General features: G+C 59.2%; 1 protein-coding gene across 2 annotated transcripts in view; it reads right to left on the bottom strand.

The window, feature by feature from the left end:
• Window positions 1-19461, bottom strand: part of LRP5 (LDL receptor related protein 5) — a 105446-nt gene that overhangs the window by 27687 nt on the left and 58298 nt on the right. For both annotated transcript variants that reach the window (XM_076001696.1, XM_076001697.1), the window contains 6 exons: window positions 15801-16197; window positions 14617-14788; window positions 7652-7868; window positions 4902-5191; window positions 2304-2530; window positions 761-945 (listed from right to left, as the gene is read on the bottom strand). In XM_076001696.1, the coding sequence (XP_075857811.1) occupies window positions 761-945; window positions 2304-2530; window positions 4902-5191; window positions 7652-7868; window positions 14617-14788; window positions 15801-16197 (1488 nt within the window). The remainder of the gene's footprint in view (window positions 1-760; window positions 946-2303; window positions 2531-4901; window positions 5192-7651; window positions 7869-14616; window positions 14789-15800; window positions 16198-19461) is intronic.

The following is a 19461-nucleotide window of genomic DNA, read 5'->3' as shown; positions in this document are numbered from 1 at the left end:
GCCAGCCCAGGTCACCAAAGCCAGGGCTGTCTGGGTGACCATCCCAGCACTGCACGGCCGGCCACACCCTCTCCTCCCCGTCAGCCCGGAAGCCGAGGCCTGCCTGGGAGTCAGGCCTGAGCCCCTGGAGCTTCTGCCCCGTCACCCTTCCATTCTCCCAACTGGGCGGGGTGGGGGTCCCCTGGCACATCGTCCAGGACAACTAACGTACCCACTCCCCTCTTACAGAACAGTCTGAGTTCCTGCTCTAGGTTCGGATCCCGCCCCTGCAGCTGGAGGAGCTGGGACGGGTTTTTTCAAAGCTTCCCTGAGCCTCACTTTCACCATCTGTAAAAAGGAGCCTCCCTGGGGTGCTGGGAGTCTGTGAGCACAGCAGGGGCTCGGGGCTGGGTGGAGACTGAGAGCCCGTGTCCGAGGAGGGCTCCACAACTCACTAGCACTGTGACCTCAGGCAAGTCATGTGACTTCCCTGGGCCTCAGTTTCCCCATCAATGAAAACCTCTGCTATGTCCCTGCCCAGGGCCTAGCTGGGAGCTGGTGCCGGCAGGTGCACAGGCACAGCTGCGACCAGGGACCACAGCAATGTCACCACAGGGGGACAGGGACAACCCCCAGGAGGGTGAGGCTGATGAGCTCACGGTGTGTCCACACCTCCTACAGGGGACTTGCAGGCCCGAGGGGCACAGTGTGGTGGGGCCGGGAGGTGGCTGACACCCACCACCACCCCATGCCGAAGCACAGGGCCTCGGCCCGCCCTCACCCAGCATGTTGGACGACTCGATCATGTTGGTGTCCAGGTCGGTCCAGTAGAGACGCTGGTCAGTGTAGTCAATGGTGAGGTCGTTGGCCCGGCCCACCTTGTCCACCAGTGTCATGCAGTTGGTCCCGTCCATGAAGGCCCGCACGATCCTGGGCTTGCCGCCCCACTCGGTCCAGTAGATGTAGCTGGAAGGCATGGGGTGAAGGCAGGTGGGATTGGTGAGTCCCCTCCCATCAAGGCAGAGGGGGCGAGGGACACAAAATGCCACCATCTGCTCAGCTCAGCCCTCCCTTCCTGAAGAAAGCCAGGTCCTGGAAGCAGGGAAGGGGCGAGCCCCCCGCTGAGCCCCTGCTGCAGCCCAAACGTCCCCACAGGGCCATCGCTGTGCTACCTCCCCGAGTTCCGGCAGCGGCTCACTTGCAAGGCGAGCAAACACCACTACAGACACGAAAGCAGGAGCAGAGACAAGGCAACCGCGTCTAGAACACCCAGGCTGGGGCACTTCCATCAGGACAAATGCTTAGTAAGCTCGACCGGACTCGGGGAGACGGCAGAAGCCAGGATGGACTGGGGCACAATGGACGGACAATCCCCTCGTGAAGAGGGTGGAAAACGGGGTCCAGGCAGAGGCAGCCTCCCAGGTTGGGGTGCAGACCTGGCCCTCTGCTGCTCCCCTGGCTCCTCCTTGCCTCCTCTTAGCAGATCCAGAAAATGAAACACATCCTAAAGCCAGGATTTTGTAAGTTCCCCTTGCCCTTCCCCTTAAACCTGGGCCTCATTCTGTGTGTCCTGCCGTGCGGGAACCGCCCTTTCTCCCATAGCAGAGCACGTGACAGGCAGGGATTGAGCTGCTCCACGCACATCACGGACACTTTAGGGGGTGGGCACTGTGCCCGCCACACAGAAAGGCAAGCTCAGGTCCAGGCAGAGACCCTGCCGAGGGCCTGTGAGGCCCCAGAGCCCATGGCAGGGCCCGACAGACAAAAGCACGTCTCCCTCCAGAGGCGGTGCTCAGCTGCAGCTCAGTGGCCTGCAAGGAGCTGCTCCCGGGCAGCCTGAAACCCGAGGACCCCGACGCCAGCTCAGGGATCCCAGAGTCTGGCAACACGGCGCCAGGAAAGGAGGCCTAGATGGGAGCCGGAGATACAACGTCTGGGCCAAGCTCTGCTCTAGCTGGCCTCATGACCTTGGGGAAATCACTTCGTTTCTGCGAGCCTCAGTTTCCCCATCTATGAAATCAAAGACATAGACATCCACCCCAGATGCTCCAACGAGCCAGCCCAGGTGAACGCAGCCAGCACAGTGCCTGATACAGCGGCATCTGTCCTTTCCTTCTGCTCTGGCCTCAGCTTCCCTCCGTGAGTGAACTGGATGACCTCCCAGGGTCCTAACAGCCCTGGCCATGCTCGCAGGGAACGGCGGTCAGTGCAACTCGGATCGCACAGTGCCAGGCGGGCGGCCACCCACTCTGCCTCATTGGCACGGTGGTGCTGGCCAGGGCAGAGCAGTCGCAGGGCATGGGGACAGATGCCAAGGCCCTTACCCTTTGGTGGGGTCCAGGGCCAGCGACCTTGGGTTGTCCAAGTCCCTCCACACGAGGACTTGCCGGAACTGCCCGTCCAGCCGGGCCACTTCGATCCTGTTGGTCCCGGTGTCGGCCCAGTAGAGGTTCTTGCCCATCCAGTCGACGGCCATGCCTTCAGGGTAGTCGAGGCCAAACTCGATCACGTGCTCCACCGAGCTCCCGTTCATGAAGGCGCGGCTGATGGTCTGGCGGCAGGTGAGGAGGGAAAGGGCCACGCTTTAGGAACCAGCGTCTTTTGCAGACACCTAACCTCGAGGAGCTCGGCCACCCAGAGCAACTGCTGACCACATTTGGGATCAGGCCATCAACATTCAAGAGTTTTAAAATGAACATTTGAAATGTAGCAAAATGCAAGCTTTTAAGAAAGAGCAACTTGGACATGATACACATATAACACATGTACACGTGTGAGGCTTAAAAACATTTGCATCCTTTCACCCAGGACTCTTCCTCCTGAAACTTTATTCTAAGTTTCCAACTAACGAAAATGTAAAAGACAAAGAACTGTTCAAAACACAAGAAAAAGGCTTTATACACAGTATACACACAGTTGAGTTTTGTTTTGTTTTTTAAAGAGATGGGGTCTCACTCTTGTCATCTGGCTGAAGTCCAGTGGCAGAGTCATAGCTCACAGCAGCCTCAAACTGCTGGGCTCAAGCAATCCTCCTGCCTCAGCCTCCCGAGTATTTGAGACTATAGGCATGTGGCACTGCACCCGGCTGACTGTTAAGATCCTGTTGTAGATATAAGGTCACACACTACGCTGTCCAGGCCAGTCTCGAACTCTTGGTGTTAAGCAATCCTCCCACCTCAGTCCCCCGAGTAGCTGGGACTACCAGCTTGCACCATCATGCCTGGCTCCAAAGACGTTTATTATGATAGTATTGTTTGGAATTGGGAATGGTTAGGTGTAACAGGAAATATCTGTGCAGTGGAATATTTTCCACTTTTTTTTTTTTTTTTTTTTTTTTTGGAGACAGAGTCTCGCTTTGTTGCCCAGGCTAGAGTGAGTGCCGTGGCGTCAGCCTAGCTCACAGCAACCTCAAACTCCTGGGCTCGAGTGATCCTTCTGCCTCAGCCTCCCGGGTAGCTGGGACTACAGGCATGCGCCACCATGCCTGGCTAATTTTTTTATATATATATATCAGTTGGCCAATTAATTTCTTTCTGTTTATAGTAGAGACGGGGTCTCGCTCTTGCTCAGGCTGGTTTTGAACTCCTGACCTTGAGCAATCCGCCCGCCTCGGCCTCCCAAGAGCTAGGATTACAGGCGTGAGCCACAGCGCCCGGCCTATTTTCCACATTTTAAAAATGATATTAATGAGTTTATAATAAGCTTAAATAAAACACCTTTTATAACGTCAAGAGAAAAAAATCACAATATAGAATTCTCTGTAGCATAAGATTATGATTATGAGAAATACTATCTCAGAGAAAAAAAGACTTAGAAACACAGAAGTGTCAGAAATGGTTGACTCTGACCAGTGAGGTTACGGGTGATTTTTATTTTCTCCTTTATACTTTTCTCTATGTTTCTTTTTTTTTTTTTTTAACAAAGAACTCTTGTGACTTTTAAAATCAGAAAAAAATCTTTCAAAGATATGTCATACAAATAGTAGAGCAAAAATGATGATTAACTGTTGCGGTTGTCTGGTATTTCAGAACAGGGATCAGCAAACGTGCTCTGTGAAGGGGCAGACGGTAAACACGTCGGCCCCGCAGGCCACACGGATCTGCCACTACTCGACTCAGGAGCACGGGAGCCCCTGCAGACAGCCCCTAAACAGGCGGGACGGCCACGTGCCGATAAAACTTTACTTACAAAACCAGGAGGCCAGCCTGGATCATTTTGCCAAATCCGACTTTAGAAAGCAAAAGAGTCCTTTCCTGCATTTGTCCAGACGTTTGCACTTGCCCTGGGAATGAGGAAAGAGTTTGCCAAGCAAATGGGCTCTGGTGAGGGGGCGGGCGGGGTGAGTCCGAAGTCCAGGGCTGTTGACTGATAACCAGTGTTTCACGTTTACACCAGCACTCTATCAAAGCCTGTGTGTCTAGCAGATCCACTCATTAGTCACTCATGTTTGTTTATTAAAAATACTTTCACTGGCCGGGCGTGGTGGCTCACACCTGTAATCCCAGCACTCTGGGAGGCCGAGGTGGGAGGATCGCTTGAGCTCAGGAGTTCGAGACCAGCCCGAGCAAGAGCGAGACCCCGTCTCTACGAAAAATGGGAAAAATTAGCTGGACAACATGGTATGCACCTGTAGTCCCAGCTACTCGGGAGGCTGAGGCAGGAGGATTGCTTGAGCCCAGGAGTTTGAGGTTGCTGTGAGCTAGGCTGACGCCACGGCACTCTAGCCCGGGCAATAGAGCAAAACTGTCTCAAAAAAAAAAAAAAAAAAAATACTTTCACTGATATTTTATCAGCTTGAATCAAGTTACAATAAATACTATAGTTCTTTAAAAAAAACTTTTTTTTCTGAAGCCTCTGAGGCCTGACATGCCAGGCGAGTTCCCACACGAGAGCCGCACGCGCGTGCCATCGGCCCACGGTACCTTCAGGCTGACGTCCGTCCAGTAGATGTGGTTGTTGGACACGTCGAAGTCCAGCGCGGAGGCCTCCTTGACGCCCGTGAGTGGGATGGCCACGTCGTTGTTGTTGGTCTCCAGGGAGATCCTGTGGATGGCGGCTCTGCTGGTGAAGACCAGGAAGGCCTCGGGCACGATGCAGGTCTTCATGTCGCTCAGCAGCTCCAGGCCGATGGGGCAGCCGCACCGGGTCGCGCGGGGCGTGAAGAAGCACAGGTGGCTGCACCCGCCGTTCCCGTCTGCGCACGGGTTGGTTCCTGCGAGCAAAAGCGCAGGCGCTCAACACCAAGAGCCCTGGGGAGAGAGCGGTGAGACCCAGCCACCGGGGCGCCCGGCTCCACTCCCACCATGTGTCAACCGGGGACAGTGGGTGGGGCGCTGGGAGAAAGCCCCGGATGATGGCAACCGGAAGTTCTCCCCAGGTACGGCCAAGTGGCAGTGACAGTAACAGCAGCAGCTCTGACTGGGCCTTGCCACGAGCCAGGCACTGCTCTCCGGGTCACCTGTCTCAACTCACTCCGTGGGCCTAGCAGGTACCAGTTATTCTCACCCCCAGTTTTCAGTCGAGGAAACTAGAGTCCAGAGAAGCTGCTGGGGCAACGCCGGTAGTTAGCACCGGTAGTTAGCGCCCCAGCCCCGGCGGCCAGCCCTAGGTGCAGCGAGGCCTCCAGGCAGTACCTGGCAAGTCGCCCCTCCCGGCCTGCTCCCCTCCCGGGACTGGCTCCCGAGGGTCCCACCCATGTGCTCCCTGCAAGTCACGGACATCCTCAGCAACCCTGAAAACTCGCATTCTCCCAGGACAGTCATGGGTTTCTTTTCACGAAAGCAGACAGGAGGTAGCGCGTTCGTTTATTTTTGTCCAGTCTGTTCATCTCACTCATCTCCCAAAGCATTAAAATTGGCTTTAATTTAGTGTTATATGTTTAAGCTTAAAAAAAAAAGAATCCTTTCCCCTGTCTCTCTTAGTAAACCATAAGATGGCAGGGAGGGGGGAATTTCTCGCCTTTAAATCACAGCCCTGTGGGTGCACCCTTTTTTATCTCTGGGGTTTATTTTTTTGTTTTTTGAACAATCACTCATAGTTGAGTCTCACTCTCCACAGTGGATAACGAATGTGTTTTTGTGCAGTTTTTGTTTGTTTGTTTTGAGACAGGGTCTTGCTCTGTCGTCCAGGCTGGATGGTAGTGGCGCCACCATGGCTCACTGCAGCCTCCAACTCCTGAGCTCAAGCGATCCTCCTGCCTCAGCCTCCCAAAGTGCTGGGACTACAGGCATGAGTCACTATGCCCAATCTAAACGAAGTGTTTTTAAAGGTGGCTGATACTGGGGAGCACCAGCTGCCCTGAGGTCACCTGCCCTGCCTCACCTTCAGGCCTTAGTTCGGCTGCCCCTTCGGCTGAGCAAGCCCTGCCCCTACCTGCTCCCTCAGTTCCAAGCTCAATTAACTCCCTCGAGTTTTAAAGCCAGGGATGGGCTGGGCGCGGTGGCTCACGCCTGTAATCCTGGCACTCTGGGAGGCCGAGGCGGGCAGATTGCTCGAGGTCAAGAGTTCGAAACCAGCCTGAGCAAGATTGAGACCCCCATCTCTACTATAAATAGAAAGAAATTAATTGGCCAACTAATATATATAGAAAAAATCAGCCGGGCATGGTGGCTCATCCCAGCTACTCAGGAGGCTGAGGCAGGAGGATCGCTTGAGCCCAGGAGTTTGAGGTTGCTGTGAGCTAGGCTGACGCCACGGCACTCACTCTAGCCTGGACAACAAAGTGAGACTCTGTAATTAATTAATTAAATAAAGCAAGCAAGCCAGAGCCGTCTCTGACATCACGGGCGTGGCCGTCCGACTGGCAGGCAGCACAGGTCACTCGGGAGTCTCACCCACCAGACCTCGGGTGACTTGGCGGTGAGCACTGGGTCCTGTCTGTCCACTCACGCGTGTGTCCAGCAGAGATCTGCTGGGCGCCCGCAGCAGGCCGCCATGGTACCAGGTACCAGCCCCCGCCTGGCAACAGAGCCCTGCCTCGTGGCGCAGCCCCCTCCCACCCCCGGACGCCGATCTCTCCGGTGTGACGTGCTGGCCTGGAGTCCTTTTCAGAAAAGACAAATCGTTGTGTCCAACAGTGACCTCCTCAGTGAGCTTTCTGCAGATCCTGGCTTCCAGGTAAAGGTGGGAGGTGGGGTGTGTGTGTGTGTGTGTGTGTGTGTGTGTGTCTGTGTCTGTGTGTGTGTGTGTGTGTGTCTGTGTGTGTCTGTCTGAGAGTCAAGCCTGGCCACAGTGGGCAACAATCCCAGCCCGGCCCAGCAATGAGGTCAAGGCAGACCCTGGGCTGAGCCTGAGCTCAGCACCACGATCTGCGCAGCTTTACATCCTCTGCCCAGGCGGGAACGGAGCGGTGACTGTATTAGCACATGGGGCTGCTTTGGGCACTAAGGCCCTCAGCCAGCACTGGTAAACAGCAGGTGCTCAATAAATATTAGCCACTATTGTAACAATTACTGACGTTCCGAGTCCACAGCCACTACCTGGTCAACATCCCTGGTCCACACACCTCCCCCATTCCCACCTGTCCTTGGCCAGATATTGTCACCTTTTCCTGCCCTGCCCTGCCCCAGGCGGGGGCACCCCAGCTGGACACTTACGGGTCCACGTGTACCCCTTACTTCTTCCTTGTGCCAGTCAGCAAGGATGAGCCACGGCCGGGGCCTCCCCGACTCACCGATGACCTTGGCCACGTTTACCGCCTTGAGCCCCATCAGGTCAGGCAGCTGGTCGATGATGACGTCCCGGCTGGCCTTGACCTTGTGCACCCGCTCGATGCTGCGGCGCTGCCAGTCGGTCCAGTAGATGAAGTCCCCCAGCAGCGTGAACCCGAAAATGTGCGGGAGCTTGTCCTCCAGGAGGGTCCGCCTCTTCGTGCCGTCCATGTTGATCACCTGTGGGATGGCAGAGACGCGGGTCTGGACGGGCTGGGGCCCCGCCAGTGAGTGCCAACCCTGACCGCCCCCCCAGGCCTGGGCTCCCAGGAGCCTCTGCTGCGTCTGAGCTGTGCCGGGTCCCAAAGCACACCAGGTGTCTGGCTCGTCGGGGATGCTGGATAAATGACGCTTTCGTCATGCTGCCATGTCTCTGGATGACGGGGCAGTGACGGCGCAGTGGCGGGGCCAGCTCAGGAGCCCTTCCCCCAGCCTCCCTGCCTGGGTGGGGACGCTGTGCTGGGACGGGCGGCACAGCGTGAACGCGAGACTGACCCAGGCGCTGGGGGTGGGGGGGTCCCCAGGTCACACCCACCACGCAGAGTTGCCAAAGGCCAAGCAACAGCAGGGCCCCAGGCCAGTTTCTCCCACTCCCCTGTGAACCAGTTTCCTGCTCGGTCAGGACCAGATGAGCTCTGAGTGCACCTCTTGTTCTGCGTCTAAGATGATTTCCACCCTGTCTGCTCGGAGATGTGAAAGCTCAATCTTTTTCTCGAAAAGCCAGTGCTGATTAAGAGCGACTACCGCAAAAGCTACAGAGGAGAAAGTACGGTCAAACATAAAAATGCCGCAACGAGCCGAAACACACAGACACGCGGCGTAAGACGTGGTTCTGACGATCGATGATCCGGCAGAAGCTTATAAGCTTATGTTAAAAGGAAGAGTCGGTGGCTGGGTGCCAGGTAATCCTAGCACTCTGGGAGGCCGAGGCGGGAGGATTGCTCAAGGTCAGGAGTTTGAAACCAGCCTGAGCAAGAGCGAGACCCTGTGTCTACTATAAATAGAAAGAAATTAATTGGCCAACTAATATATATAGAAAAAAATCAGCCAGGCATGGTGGCACATGCCTGTAGTCCCAACTACTCGGGAGGCTGAGGCAGGAGGATTGCTTGAGCCCAGGAGTTTGAGGTTGCTGTGAGCTGGGCTGATGCCACAGCACTCACTCTAGCCTGGGCAACTCTGTCTCAAAAAAAAAAAAGGAAGAGTCGGTAAAGACACCACATCCAAGCTCTCAGGCTAGGATGAAAGAGACACAGAGCCATCGCAGGCAAGCTTCAGCAGGCCCCTGCAGCCAGACTGCAAATCCGGCTCATCAGAAAGGCTATAGACCCTCAGTTTTGCAGGTGGCAAAAACATAAGACGGACTGAATGCAGGCTGAGCAGGGGGGACTCTGGTCCTCTGTTGTTGGACGACTCAGGACAAAACTCCTGGGTCAACAGGGTAAGGTGGGGCATGTGGCTCTGGGCCGGAGCGCAGCTCTGCCCCCTGCTCTGCGTCCTTGGGCGGGTCCCTGCACCCTCAGGGACCTAGTCTCTCCACCTGTAGCGAAAGGATTAGACCAGCCCGGGAGCTGCAGTCGCCCAGGGGACCTCACAAAACAGAGCGCATGGCCGGGCCCCAGCTGCAGGGATTACATCAGAACCAGAAGGCCCAGGCACCAGGGCATTAAAGCAGCCCCATGGGGGGGGAGTCTGAGGGGCCAGCCAGGTGCAAACTCTCGGTGAGCCCAGGCTGCACCGGTCCTGGCAGTTCCAGGGAGCAGCGCACGGCAGGTGATGGGCCCTGGGTCCCAAATGGTTCAGAGCTCTTGTTCCAGTTTTGCCTGTCCCCAACAGGAAGGCACACAAAGGCAATGAACGCACACCCCACTGCACGGCAGATACCCAGAGAACACCCGAGAGGCCGGGCCCGTCCCCGTCCGGGCAGCACAAAGCCACACCAGGAAGCACCTGGCCCCAGTGCACGGCGAGGAAGCACGGGCGGGACGCCAGCGGGGACCCTCGTCCCTTCCTCCGCTCACGGGAATCAGGGCTGGGGAGCTGGGACATCAATGCAGCGCATGGACACGACAAAGAAAATAATCCCCACCTAGAAAGAGAAAGGACCCCAAGTTTCAATCTACCAAAAGAGTAATGTATCTCTTTGATTTTTCTCTTCCTATCCTATTCACTTACTTTCTTAATTTTAATAACTCAATTTCCAGACGTGTTAAGTTGAACTGAGCTGAGGGAATCCACCTCTCCCGGCTCCATCCACAAACAGTGAAAAGGAGCCCAGAGGACCCAGTGAGCCGTGGTGACGGGCGCTGGCTGGCAGCCACTTCTCTCTCCCCTGCCCCCCGCTCCCTGGCTGCCCCTAACAAAGTGGGGGAGGCCATCAGCTGCTCCTTCCAGGCTGCGCCCACAGCGCGGGCAGGTGGTGGCTGTAGGCTGGGGTGCCCTCGACGAGCAGAGCCCCCTCGGACGCCTCCCCAAACCCGCCGCTCTGCACCTGGGTTACACGAAATAGTCTTTTTACTTTTTTCAATTAAAAATTAAAATTAGAATTAAAAAATGTAAAAACCTCTCTTAGGTTAAGAATGGTACAAAAACAGGTGGCAGGCTGGGCCCAGGCCACGGGCTGTAATTTTGCACCCTGGCTCCTGGAGTCCCCGTGCACTTGTTTTTCAGGGCAGGAAAGTAGACCCAGGAGGTTTAGTCCACAGACAATGACACGGTCCAGCCAGAGCCCAGAGGCTGCCAAAGGGTGCCCGGCCACGCTCTGCGAGCGGCGGCTTCGGTTCTCTTCCCGGGGCAGCCGGCACAGACACCCGCCAGCTGGGAGGGACGGGCACGGAGACCCGAGAACACCCCCCTTCACCCGAGCTTTAAGGAGCAGCACCCGCTGCTGTGAGGTCTGCAGGCCGGCCCCCCAACCGGGGACCCCAGGAAGTCGTCTGACGCGTGACTCCCTTACAATGAATCCTGCATTCCCGCTGACTTGGTCGTGCAAACAGATGCGAGCGCGAGACCCACCCTCCAGAGCACGGGTTTACAGGGAAGACGGTTCTGCTGTCTGAGGGAATAACGACCCCACGCTGCCAAACACAAAACCCAAACGTGGGCTGCTGCGGTTATCTGATTTCACGCAATTCAAAAATATCCGAAACATACGCACGGGGCTCTCGGCTCCGGTGGTCGAGCTTCTCCCCCGGTGCCGTGGACAGCACAGCTGGCCGGGCCTCTCCCCGCCCCCACCACTCCTGCAGTGAGTGTTTATTCTGGGGTGCCGACGTCACCGCCACCTACGTGGTGAACGTCAGGGCAGGGGTCAACCCCCCGGCCAGGGGCAGGTGAGGGCCACCGCGAGCGTGTGGGTGGGATACAGAGGGTGCCGGAAGGTCACTGCTGACAGACCTGGGGTGTCCTGGGTCAGCACAGTGACCCCAGCCTTGGCTGGACCGTGGAGAGCTCTCATCTGCCTTGGGAGACAAGGTCTGCTCACAGGTGAGTGATGATGATGATGATGATGATGACCCTGTGGCCAAGCCACAGCACAAGCCTTGGACGGGGACAGATGGCTACAGCTTCCGTCCTCCATGCAGCAATCGGATGTCACCATTTGGGAAAGGAACGCCCTCCCCGGGGGCCGAGTGGGTGGAGGGCGTGGGTCATCCCCACACGCAAGACCACGGCATACGGCTGAAGGTGACCCCCGGCTTCCAGGGGAGCAGGCGGGGGCAGCTGGGCACGTGGGGCTCGGGGAAGAGCGGAGGCAGCGGCCGGAGGAGGGGCGGGCACAGCCTGAGTGCCACCAGTCCGAGACCCCGTTGGGTGACAGCAACACTAGTCACATCCACAAATAAAGTTGTGTCTTGGGGCACACAGCGTAAGAGCTGCAGTGGGTGAAACTGGGGGTGGGGCTCGAGGACGGGCTTGGGTGTCCAGGTGGGCAGGGATGGGCTACGCTGGAGGGTCACAGGACGGGCTGAGTGCGGCTAAGGGCATCCGTGGTAGCCGAACTCCCAACCCCAGGGCTCTGTCTCAGGAGAGGGGTCTAGGAGGTGTCCCAGGGTGTAGACAGGCTGGGAAAACAGTGAGAAGCAGCCGCTATGGGGGCAGGGAGGGGCCTCGGGCCACACCCATGCGGGCCGTCACAGTGGGTCAGGTCTTCGTGTCAGGACGGACCAGGGCAGGCCCCAGCAGGTGGCGAAGGGAGCCAGAGTCAGTCAGCGAGGGAGTGGCCTCAGCCTCACCCACGCCAGGAGCCACGCGCCACTCCCAGCTGTCACTGACGAGATGACGGCACTAGCTGGTCACAGGCCCAGGGCTGCCACCCCCCTGTGTGACCGCTGGGCTGCCGGGGGCTGATTTCCAGAACACCCGGCACAGACGAGGCCAGCAGGAGGCCCCACCCGGAGAGGCCACTCGGACCTGCCCGCCACCTCCGTTCGGTACGTCTGAGCTGGGTCCACTAACGCTGTCCCCACGAAGCCCCGTCTTGTCAGCTGATGAGACAGCGATGAGGTTGCAGAGCACTCTGAGTGTACTGAATGCCACTGAACAGTTCACTGTAAAATGGTCAAAACAGTCTTTTTTTCTTTACTATTATTTGAGACAGAGTCTTACTTTGTTGCCCAGGCTAGAGTGAGTGCCATGGCGTCAGCCTAGTTCACAGCAACCTCAATCTCCTGGGCTCAAGTGATCCTCCTGCCTCAGCCTCCCGAGTAGCTGGGACTACAGGCATGCGCCACCATGCCCGGCTAATTTTTTTTCTATATATTTTTAGTTGTCCAATTAATTTCTTTCTATTTATAGTAGAGACGGGGTCTCGCTCTTGCTCAGGCTGGTCTCGAACTCCTGACCTCGAGCGATCCGCCCGCCTCGGCCTCCCAGAGTGCTAAGATTACAGGCGTGAGCCACCGCGCCAGGCCAAAACAGCCATTTTTATGTCATGTTTATTTTACCACAGTAAAGCAAATCGTCGCTGTGAGAGTGCATGAGGTGACGCCGCAGACACTTGGGTCCCTGGCCCGTCCCCACGGGCAGGAGGGCAGCAGGAGGACGAAACATCCTCAAGCTGCCCCGGAAACAAGGGCCTGGCCTTGAAGAACACGTCCCTCACGGGAGCCCCGACAGGAGCGGCCGCCACCGCAGCTCCCGGGTTTCGGGGGAGGGTCATCCGTCCCGCCTGCCCAGCACCGAGCTCCCCACCCTGCCGAGCTGAGGCCTGAAATCCTGCAACTCGGACACACTCTTAGTCCCGCCCTCTCCACAGAGGCCGTGAGAAGGACAGAGGCGCCCCTTGATGGTGACGCCACCGAGGGGTGACGCAGCCACGTGAGGCTCGTCCGGAAGCCACTGGAAGGAGGGTGGGGCCCACCCCGAGGGGAGGTCCCCGTGTCAGGAGGGTGGGGCCCACCCCGAGGGGAGGTCCCCGGCGCCGAGAGCACCTCCAACAAACGTTCAGCTGACGCCCGGAGGTGAGCACGAAGCCAGCCGGCCCGGCACACGCCCGGGACAGTGCCACGGGGCTCGTCTCAGGACAGGCAGGATGAGGCTGTGCGTTGTTCCGGAGACATCCACGCAAGGAAAACACCCTGACGCTAACTGAGAATAAATCAAATTCAGGAGGGCGGTCGTCTCTGGCTTCGACTGCATCAATTATTTTACGTCTTAAGCTGGGTGGTGGATGTGTCATTTATTTTCTGCTGTAGCTCCGTGATTTGGAACGGCGCAAGGCTCACAGGTAGTGGCAAGATTAGCGCAGAGGGTCATCCCGTGTCCCCTCTTCCCGGCTCCCGTGATGACATCCGCTGCTCCCACGGCACACCGTGTGCCAGCAACCTGGGCTCAGGCCCTCGCAAGGCTGTTTTGTCAAAAAGCATCATAACACATCATTTGTTTCAGGACAGGCAGCCCCCAGGTTACGGACAACCCGACTCTCAGCCTTCTGTCCCTACAAGTGGGCTCCCAAGGTCCCCATAGAATAACTCACGGTAATTAAGTTAATAATCTGGAAACTGGTTTCTTTCGTGTACATCAATAGACCCGAGTGGCACCGCAGTTCCTGGGCGCAGCCTTTATGCCAGCGGCTGGTCTCACGGACAGACAGAGAAGCCGGCGACAGAAATCGGCTGCTCTTGACAAAAGAACAAGCCGAAGCCTTCGTCTCGGGGAAGCAGGGTCCGCTGAGCGCAGGAGCAAGATCCTAACCCGAGGCTTACACGGTTACTGCGCAGTTAGCGAACACGCAAGGCGTTTACGGCGGGGGAAGGCCTCGCAAACAACCCCGATGCCTCTTTCGAGAAACCGACCTCCGCGGCCAGCTCCCTCATCCAGTGCAGAACCACACCCCCACCCTCCAGCCCCACCCCGTCCTCGCCGTCCCACCACCGCCGGCCACCCTCCCGCCTCGCACGTGCCCCTCCCGGTGAGCAAGGCGGTGACGCACACTGCGTGAGTGTGAGCCTTTAATGTTCTGTTTTGAAATTTTAAACTCTTTGCATGAGCTTGTTCATGCAGGGTCTGTTTGTTGGAATTAAAAGAAAGCACAGCAGCTTCTGTGGGGCTATCACGGCACAGGGGCATTGTCATAGCATGACACTGCATCATCACTGCCGCACGAGCCACCGTGGTGCGATTATTATTATTTCTGCCACACATGTGCCGTTCGTTCATCAGGGATCCCAGTTACACACACACCCGGCCTAAGCAGACATGCTCAGGAACGGGACCCCGTGTTCCGTCTGCCCCAGTAGCAGAGCCCAGGTGTCCGTCAACCTGATAGGTACGTCAGGCCGAGGGGGTGGCCAGGTCTGGCCTCTGTGAAACGCTCGGGGACCAGGGACGGGCAGGCAGTGCCGGGCCGCATGGCGCATCCGAACCGAACGGCTGCTTGAACCAGGGCTCTCCCTCGGCCCAGAGCCCCTCCCCAGCGATGGCTCACCTCGATTTTGTCTGTCTTGGCGTCCCCCCAGTACAGCTTCCCCTCCTGCAGGTCCAGGGCCAGCCCGTTGGGCCACCCGAGGGAGGCGTTCACCAGCACGCGCCGCTCCTGCCCGTCCAGGTTGGCACACTCGATTTTGGGGTTCTCACCCCAGTCTGTCCAGTACATGAGGCTGGGGAAGAAGCAGATGTTGGTGATGGCGCCCGTCTGTCTGTCTCGGCTGTGTCCCCGTTGCCGAGAGCGACGCCCGCCCCACCACACGGGAGGTGCTTGGTAAGCGGGGCCCAGACAGCGGTGGCCGGCCAGGTGCGCAGGACTGGCAGCTCCGTGGGAACAGCGGTGCCCACCCCAGCTGGGCTCGCCCACGGGACCCTTGGACTCATCCCACAGGCCAGTGGGCAGGAGACGCCCCACCAGGGTCTGGGGCGGCCTCACGTCCGCCCGTGAGCTGAGCACCCAGAGGGAGGAAAGGGGCAGAGGGGAGCCTTCCGCACACAGCTGAAGGGCTCCCCTGTGCGAAGGACAGGTGGCCTGCTCCCTGTGGCCCCCGAGGAAGGAAACTGGATCCTGGGTGGCACCCCGGAGGAGGAGGTTTTGGTGCTCCGGGCCACAGTCTCCACTTGCAATGTGTCTGGCCCGACTGACCGGCCCGCCTGCCCCTTCCGTCCCGACCCTCCTCCTCGGACCCCTGCATCTCACACCCCTGGCAGCCAAACCCACGTCCCTGGGGAGCCTGGGACTCACAGCGCAGGGCCTTGGAGCCTGCTTCCCACCCTCCCCCACCGCACAGCCGGGGACACAGCGGCCCACAGAGCTGGTGACACGGCCGGGGTCACTGGTGGCAGAGCGGGGAGCAGGTCCTCAGGGCCACGTTCCCCTGGCTGGAGCTGACAGCCAGTTTCTCTGCCTCTGTGACACTAAAGCCCCGGGGGACGCCCGCCCAGGGGGACCCTCCCCTCTGCAGGAGAGCCTGCAGCCCAGGGACCAGACGGCCCACGGGTCTCCGGGGTTTGCTGCCCACGGACATGGGCCCGGCCGCCCGCCCGCATCGCAAGGTGGGGCGGGGCCCGCGACGTGTTTTAGCACGCCCCCCTCCAGGGGGCTCTCATGCAGGGGAACGTTCCGGAACCCCGGTCCGGGTGAAGCTCCCTGGCCCACCCGCCCGGCGCCCCGCCCCGTCTCACCCCATCACGGGGTGCAGCACGATGGCGCGGGGCTCGTCCAGGTCCTCGGACACCAGGATCTTGCGGGAGGTGCCGTTGAGGCGCGTCACCTCGATGCGGTCGGTGCCCGTGTCGGTCCAGTAGAGGTTGCGGGCCACCCAGTCCACGGCGATGCCGTCGGGGTCGTTGATCTCCGTGTCCACCAGCGTCTGCGCCCCCGACCCGTCCAGGCGCGCCCTGCGGATGGCGCGCACCTCGTCGTCCGTCCAGTACACGTGGCCCTCCAGCGGGTCGTAGTCGACGGCGATGGCGTGCCGGATGTCGTCCACCTGCAGCACGATGTCCGTGAAGTCCGGCGTGTCCAGGGAGATCCTCCGCAGGTCCGTCCGCCGGGCCAGCAGCAGCACCTCCTCGGCCCCTGCGGGGACAGACACGCGCGGTGGGGTCGGGCCGGGCGTGAGCGGCAGGGCCTCGGCCGAGTCCCCGAGGGCTTCCTCAGGACAGCAGGTAACGTCGGGTGACACGCACCCAGCTTATCCACACGCCCCTAGTTGGCCCTTGTGAGAGCTCTAGGAGGTTGGCACTCTTCGTCTGCTCCTTTTAATGAGAAAACTGAGGCACAGAGAGGTTATGCAACCAGCCAAAAGCCACACAGCCAGGCCAGCTGGCTTCAACCACTGCTTGGGAGCTGCCCCCATCAGTCCCCCTTCTCTCCTGCCAGCCCTTCTCCCAGCCACAAAGCAGCCCCTACCCCACGTCCCGCCCAGGCACGGGGCTCCAGACCCACTCGCCAGCCGTACCGCCCAACGCCCCGGCGTGCCTCCTTGTGGGTGCTCACCCTTTCGGGGCCAGCTCTGATGCCTCTTTCCTGAGGCTCTCCCCGACTCCACCCGAGAGGCAGCTCAGACTCCAGTGCTCCTCTGCACCACCCCAGCTCCCAGGCGGGGCCAGAAACAGCTGCCACGGGAATCAACCTCCTTCCTCACTCACAGTCAGCCGCAGAGCACCGAGATGAAGGGAAGTCCTGCTTCCAAGGCCCAGAGACTGTGGGGCACTTTCAGCTACACTGAAGGCTAAAAGTTTAAGGACCATCTGACACCCCAGATAATCGAGGCAAGACATAAGAAACATGTCCAGGGCCACGCGTGCTCTGGCCCTGGCCAGGACGAGGCCTGGGGCCCTGACTCCTTGGGTGTGGCTCCCCACGGCTTACCACTCACTGTGGCCTCCACACAAGCCAGGCTGGGGAACAGGCCAGCAGATTGTAGCAGTGACCCCAAGGAGCTCAGACCTGGTTTCTAAACGGGGTCCTACAGATGGGGTCCCAAGGAGAATACGCAAGGCACCGTCCACACACCTCACACTGTGACCCAGAACCACACCACGAATCCCCACCCACAGCCACCTGGTCTCTGCTGCAGCTCGGGGCCCAGCCTGGTGTGCTGGGCAGCTTTGGGGCCTGCCTCACCGGAGCCTGACGACTCAGCTCTGCCGGGACGCTGCAGCGACATCCGAGCCTGGGGCCTGGCGCACAGCGAGCATCCCTCGCCAGTGGCCCACACGGAAACCAGCTGCGGACGGTGGCCCCACACCTCTTGCCCAGCGGTTTGCAAATCCCAAGGCCCCAGGACCCCCATCACCACCTGCTCTAGCTTTGGGGGGTGTACAGACCCCCAGCCCTTCCCACCCGCCCTCCAGTGGCTTCTCAAATCTCCAGAGCTCCGTGTTGAGGACGGGGGGCTACAGGACTCCCTTCCGAATCCCTGTGGCCCATCCGCCACGTGCTCCTGACCCCCAGGACTGGAGGTGAAGACCAACGCTGGGGCATCGCTCGTTCCGCCCTGGTCCTCCCGCTGGGATCTATTAGAACTCCCCGCAGAAGCTGCACATGGTGCCTCAAGCAGACTCGGGGCCCCCAGGGGGGCCCTCAGGGGGCCCCCAACCCCAACATGGATGCCGTCTGAGGCTCGTGAGGTCAGCAGGCAGCTCCCTCCTCCAGCTGGGCCACTGCCCACTCACTTGTTCCAGCCTTTCTGGTCTCAAGGACCCGCAGAACCAAGAAGGTGCCAGAGGCTGCTTCTGGCACTCGGGGCTGACCGCCTGCAGTCACAGTGCTGTCCCTGCACAGGGGACAGGGACTGAGCCAGCCCAGGGGCCTCCCTCAGGCCCTGGCCCCCAGGTCCAGCCCCGCAGCCAACTGCCCAGTCTCCCTGCATCCAACCAGGCCGCAGCCTCAGACAATAGATGGCCTCCCGCACCCCCGCGCTGGCTTCTTGCCACAAGGAGCACAGAGACCTGAAGAGGGTCCCAGGGTCGCAGGGTCCTGCATTTCCAGCAAGGGCAGGACCCGGTCCTGACTCCTGCCCCAAGAAGAGCGCGATCCCGTTCTTCCACTAGAGGGCGCTCATGGGACAGCAATAGCAGCTCGTGCCTAGGGCTGGGGAAACTGAGGCAGGAGGTGGGGAAAGTGAGGTGACAAGCAGCATTGGGAAGGTGTCCCAAGGACCCGACTACAGTGGAAAACCTCTAAGAGCCAAATTCAGATTCAGTTAGAGGTGTCCACGTAAGTTCTGATTTGGTGTGTGCTGGCGGGGCAGAGGGAATTCTGAATGCCAACAGACTTTTCCCTCCGGGCTACACTCCCGAGATGTTCTGCTGACATCAACATCAACCTGTCCCTCCAGGCCCAGATCACCCGTCTCCTCCTGTCCCCGACCCCGACACGGCCCGCCCCTCTGCCAGGGCACCGCCCCGCCAGCTCACGGGATTCTAGCACCTGCCCCCCTCGCCCTCCACAGCCCCCCGCACGACACCACGCCCGGAGCAGGCACCAAACTTGCTCCATGTCCTGGGACGAGCAGGGAGAATTCGAGACAGACACCTCCCGCGCCGCTCCCACGGTGACCCTGGGCAGGTCCCAGGCCCTCTGCACAGTTTGCACATCTGCAGTGAAGAGTCGGCCAGAACCGATGGCACCTGAGGCCCTGTCCTGCTCCGACATCTGGGGGACCACAAACTCAACTCCACGGAGGGTTCCGGCTCAACCGGCCACCAGGCAGGCAGGGGCAGGCATGGAGCCCCCAGGGTACGGCCAAGAACAGCTCTGCCCAAGGGGTGTCTGCAAAAGCTCCAAAGAGGCCGCGGGCTCGAAGCCAAGGCCACGGCAGCCTCGCTGGGGTGTGTGTCCAATCACACTTGACCTCAAGCAGCAGCTCCACGATGACTCCAAGGAAAACCCCGCTCCCAGGTGGAAACTGACACTCGGTCCCGAGACGCATTTTGAGTCTGCTTTGCCAGTCCTTGCTCCCATGATCCTCCTAACAAATCACCTAAAATACCATGATCTCCCCACGCCAAGCCTGGAGGTATGATTATGTCCCGTTTTACTGATGAGAAACCTGAAGCACAGAGAGGTTAAGCTCCCAGGCCAAAGACACACAGCAGCCAGTGGAAAAATAAGGTCCCTCAAACACTTCAATCACCGAAGTCTGCACACCCTGGCACCTGGCTGGCTCAGTCATCCCATCAGTGTCTTTATGGGTAGCTACTTTAGGTCCTGGGCCCAGGATGGACTCATGAATAGAACAGACATGGGATCTGCCCTCGTGAAACCCTTGGGGTCACAGGGCAGAGACCATCGGTGAGCACACCACCACAGGCTCTACCTGGGGCTGTGGAGGAA

This window comes from Microcebus murinus, chromosome 4, assembly GCF_040939455.1.
Source record: "Microcebus murinus isolate Inina chromosome 4, M.murinus_Inina_mat1.0, whole genome shotgun sequence".
Lineage (NCBI taxonomy): Eukaryota > Metazoa > Chordata > Mammalia > Primates > Cheirogaleidae > Microcebus > Microcebus murinus.
This window is presented reverse-complemented; position numbering and strand designations above follow the sequence as displayed.